Genomic DNA, 4710 nt, shown 5'->3' on the forward strand with positions numbered 1-4710 from the left:
TAAATTATCACGAAAAGTAACTGATATGTTATTCAAGGTGCCAGTTCAAAGTGAACATACGTAAAGTGTATATTATCTAAATTTAGTAATAATATATTACCATGAAAAGTAACTGTGATATTTTATTCAAGGTGCAAGTTCACATTGAATATACATACATATAAGTAAAACTGATTACAATTTGATTCTAGAAAATAAGTGCGATATGTTATTCTTAGTGCACAAAATATAATAGTCGTTTATAGAGATTTGATTTGAAATTCATACTAGCCCGTACAATGAAAAATAATTGCTCGTAATTCCAGAGTACCAATTTGTTAATGACTCAGAAAAATAACATGGCGGCCTGCTCTCAAGAAACTTTCGATGGGTAGAATAAATAATTGAAATAAGAGTTGTGAAAATTGTATAAATTAAAAACCTCCAATCTTTCTTTAGTAAAATTTCGAATTTTCGTATCAACTTCCGATTTGTGTTATACCGTATGTTCAGGGAGTAAGTTATTGATCAGAAAACTTTGCTTTGTTGCTCGAAACGGGTGTATATTAAGTAAAATTTATAAATGTACAGTTCTCAGGTCAACTACAATAAAGCTATACGCTTAAAAAGTTTACTGATTATTTGTCGTAATATACAATAAAAAATTACATATTAATTATTCAAGATACAAGTGAGAAATAAATATCATTAAAATATACAAAAAAAATTTATCAATTTGACTCTGAAAAGTAAGTGACATGGTTCTCAAAGTGCAAGGTTTCATTTGACTTACAATTTTCTTCAGAAACACAGAAGAAAAAGGTATTTGTATATAGTTTTGTATATTCACTTCGTTGTGTGTGTAGAGCTTTTAAAAATACGTTGAATCCTTATTCTAATCTAATCTTCTTCTAATGTAATACTTTTCGTATTTCAAATGTTGTAGTAATTATTCTGTAAGAGCTTCGACATTATTTCTAAATAGACATCGAGAAACATCATAGTTTTTTGAGTGCAGGCCGCCATGTTATTTTTCTGAGTCATTAACAAATTGGTACTCTGGAATTACGAGCAATTATTTTTCATTGTACGGGCTAGTATGAATTTCAAATCAAATCTCTATAAACGACTATTATATTTTGTGCACTAAGAATAACATATCGCACTTATTTTCTAGAATCAAATTGTAATCAGTTTTACTTATATGTATGTATATTCAATGTGAACTTGCACCTTGAATAAAATATCACAGTTACTTTTCATGGTAATATATTATTACTAAATTTAGATAATATACACTTTACGTATGTTCACTTTGAACTGGCACCTTGAATAACATATCAGTTACTTTTCGTGATAATTTATTATTAGATCGTTTAAATTTTTGAGTACCTTCTTTTGAACATGGCCTAACCTTTTCATTTTTATGATTTTTTTAGGATATATATATACATACATATATATATATATATATATATATATATATATGTGCGTGCGTGCGTGTGTGTTGTGTGTGTGTGCGCGCATGTACGTGTAATTACGAGGGTGGTCCGATAAATACTTAGCCTCACCGCCAAGGGGGTAACCACTTAATGTAATCGTGGGACAGTGTCCCCGAAATCATTATGAAATCCTTATGAAATCCTTATGAAATCCCGTGTAATCGTTTGCAATCAGATGTGATTGATAAAGTCAAATGAAATCATGCGGAATCATTAGAAATCATAATGAAATTATATGTAGTCAGCAGAAATCATTTTGAATTTTCGTGTAATCATTGGAATCATGTGTAATCATTATGAAATCTGTGATGAAATCATGTGTGGCACTTTCCGTAGTAATGTGTTAAAACCGTCGCGTCGGCGCGACGGTTAGCGCCGCGCCGCGCCGGTCTATTCCCACTATCTGCTGTTGTTCTATTGTTTATGTTCCCTCTATAATCTGTAATCAACCTCGCTGACACCTCATAATCTATACAAAGACGTGCGTGTCGAAAGTTCAGTGTTCAGTGCAAATATTCTTTATCAGTGATTCTTTATCAGTATATAATGGAAGGGAATAAGCAAGACGAGGAGATTATAAACAAAAACATCGAGGAAAAAACCTACGTTAATATTGATGTTCAGACCGAGAAGGAGCCATCTGCGGATGTCGCAATGTGGCATATGATAGAGACGGGAATGGGGCTGAAAATTCCCATATATTTAAAAAATCTCTTGCGATTTGAAGGATATGACACACCCATCACCATACAGAATATATCAACAGAAAATATTGAAGAGTTGGGACTTTTTGGCAGGAATGAAATGTTCAAGTTCATAAAAAAAGACGAGAATTACTACAATTATTTCGACAAATATTATTGCTGTCCTAGTGAGTTCCGCATTCCAACCGGACATAAAATATTACTCAGTGAAATATAAAATTTTATTACTAGCAAGCTCTCTTGTGATAAAATGTATTTCACACCCGAATTAAAAAAATCTAACTGTCAAAAAAGGAAAAACCTCGGAAAAATTTATCAAGCAAGTAAATCTCAAGATGAAGACTCGCCGAGTTCCTCGCAGCATATCAATAGTGGATCCGATATTAATTTGAACACGGAGCACGATAGTATTTATGCTTTAATAATGACATGGTTAAAAAACCAAAATAAAGTAAGTATATAATGTAATTCAAATATGTATCTAATTTATGTAATATGTAAACATTACTGGTATATACTTAATTATTAAAATTACACAAATAAACGTAAATAAATAAACCACACAATTAATTAAAATTTAATAAATATATAATTATGAGGATAATTCCAATTTTTAATCTAAATAAATAAGTACATTGAAAGTACTTTATTTTAATATTAACAAAGTAATGATAACTTAAATTAAAATAATGTAAAATTGCAATTTTCAAAAATTATTTTTCAGGTAAATAAGCAAGTCGAAAAGCAAGTTGTCAAGAATTTTTCGCCTGCTTCTGTGGAAATGGCTATCGTTGAAGAAAAAATAAATATTGTACGTAAATTATCTTTTCCTAATATCGATGCCAAAGGATTTTATTCATTCTCTCCACAGGAACTTGCAACTTACAATTTAGGATAAGTTTTAAATAATATTATTTTTTATTTTGAGAAGCTATACGTATATCATATAGCCATTTGTATTTTTAATTTGGTTTATGTTTATATATATTTGGTTTATTTTTATATAACTTATAATGAAACTTACAAATTGAGTACTCGTAGAATATATAAAGTATATTTTTTGTTGTGAAGCAATAAAACATGTTTGTCATTATGTTTATGCTCTCTTATTTTTTATTTTATATGTTATTTTTCATAATCTTTGTTCTTCTTATACATAATATAGGTTGGAATTTACTTAAGCTCCACTTTAAACGATTTATAAATTACGATCAAATTCAAGATAAAATGCTATTTATAATTTTATGTGTCACATAAAATCCTAAATGATTACATGTGCAATCACGAAAATGCATTGTGTAATCAGATGAAATCATTACTTTTATGAAATGATTTCATATGTAATGGAAAAAATCCATTTGCAATCAGATGAAATCATTTGTAATCAGATGAAATCATTTATAATCAGATGAAATCGTTTGTAATTAGATGAAATCATGAAATCAAATAAAATCATGTAATCTGTGGGACAACATTTTAGCTAGTGGTTACCCTCTCGCTCACCGCCCGATGGTGCCAGTATCGCAAAAGAGATTTACTATCGTGTGGGTCATATCCTGCAAAAAAATTTTGGGCATGAGAAAGCTGTCGGCGCGATGGGTGCCGCGTTTGCTCACTCCGGACAACAAGCGCAATCGCCGTCACCACGGCCAAATTGGTCGAATTGCACTACGAACTGCTGCCCCATCCACCGTATTCTCCAGATTTGGCCCCGTGCGACTTTTTTTGTTTCCAAACTTGAAAAAGTCACTCGCCGGGCAGAAATTTGAGTCGAATGAGGAGGTCATCGCCGCCACGGAGGCCTACTTTGCAGACCTCGAGAAAACGTATTTTTTAGATGGGTTAAAGAAGTTGGAGCATCGCTGGGTCAAGTGTATCGAAAGGAGACTATGTTGAGAAATAAATCGCCACTTTTCCAAAATTTTCGTTTTTCTTTTGTAGGCTAAGTACTTATCGGACCGCCCTCGTATATACAAATATAATATTTTAATATTGTATATAGTATATTTAAACATATGTATAGAACAATATATATACCTTTCTTCATCTGCTTTATCACTATCTTTTAAAATATCCTTCAACTCTTGCTTCCATTTTTTAATTTTTTCTTCTTTCTCTATTAATTCCTCCAACTTTTTCTTTGCTTCTTTTTTATCCATTCTGTAATAAAAAAAAACAGATATGTCGACGACCTTATTTTGTCAGTACCTAATAAATATATTGAACATACGTTAAACACTTTTAATTCGCTACACCCGCATATTCAATTCACAATGGAAAAGGAAAAAAACCATAGTTTGAGTTTTTTGGACATCAAGTTAATATCAAAAGATAATAAAATTACATGTAATTGGTTTAGAAAGCCTACGTTTTCTGGAAGGTACTTGAATTTTCTTTCACAACACCCTATATGTCAAAAAAGAGGAACGATCATCGGTCTGATTGATAGGGTAATTTTATTATCACATCCTTCATTTCATCAGGATAATATAGAATTGATTATTAACATCCTAATAAATAATAAT

The 4710-nt window shown here is 30.8% G+C and overlaps 1 protein-coding gene across 1 annotated transcript; it reads left to right on the forward strand.

Moving 5' to 3' along the window:
* Window positions 1-1906: 1906 nt before the first annotated feature.
* Window positions 1907-4143, forward strand: LOC146721274 (uncharacterized). The gene is made up of 3 exons (XM_085487228.1): window positions 1907-2636; window positions 2910-2996; window positions 3666-4143. The coding sequence occupies exons 1-3, from the start codon at window positions 2436-2438 to the stop codon at window positions 3762-3764; spliced, it is 387 nt and encodes a 128-aa protein (XP_085343354.1). The 5' UTR covers window positions 1907-2435; the 3' UTR covers window positions 3765-4143.
* Window positions 4144-4710: the final 567 nt, after the last annotated feature.

The sequence above is a fragment of the Nylanderia fulva genome, unplaced genomic scaffold (assembly GCF_048542155.1).
Source record: "Nylanderia fulva isolate GAGA-0341 unplaced genomic scaffold, ASM4854215v1 Scaffold51, whole genome shotgun sequence".
NCBI lineage: Eukaryota > Metazoa > Arthropoda > Insecta > Hymenoptera > Formicidae > Nylanderia > Nylanderia fulva.

Coding starts and splice junctions, on each gene's coding strand:
- LOC146721274 (XM_085487228.1), top strand. CDS start 2,436: ATGTATTTCACACCCGAATTAAAAAAATCTAACTGTCAAAAAAGGAAA. Junction 2,637..2,909: donor GGTTAAAAAACCAAAATAAA/GTAAGTATATAA, acceptor ATTATTTTTCAG/GTAAATAAGCAAGTCGAAAA. Junction 2,997..3,665: donor TTGAAGAAAAAATAAATATT/GTACGTAAATTA, acceptor ACAACATTTTAG/CTAGTGGTTACCCTCTCGCT.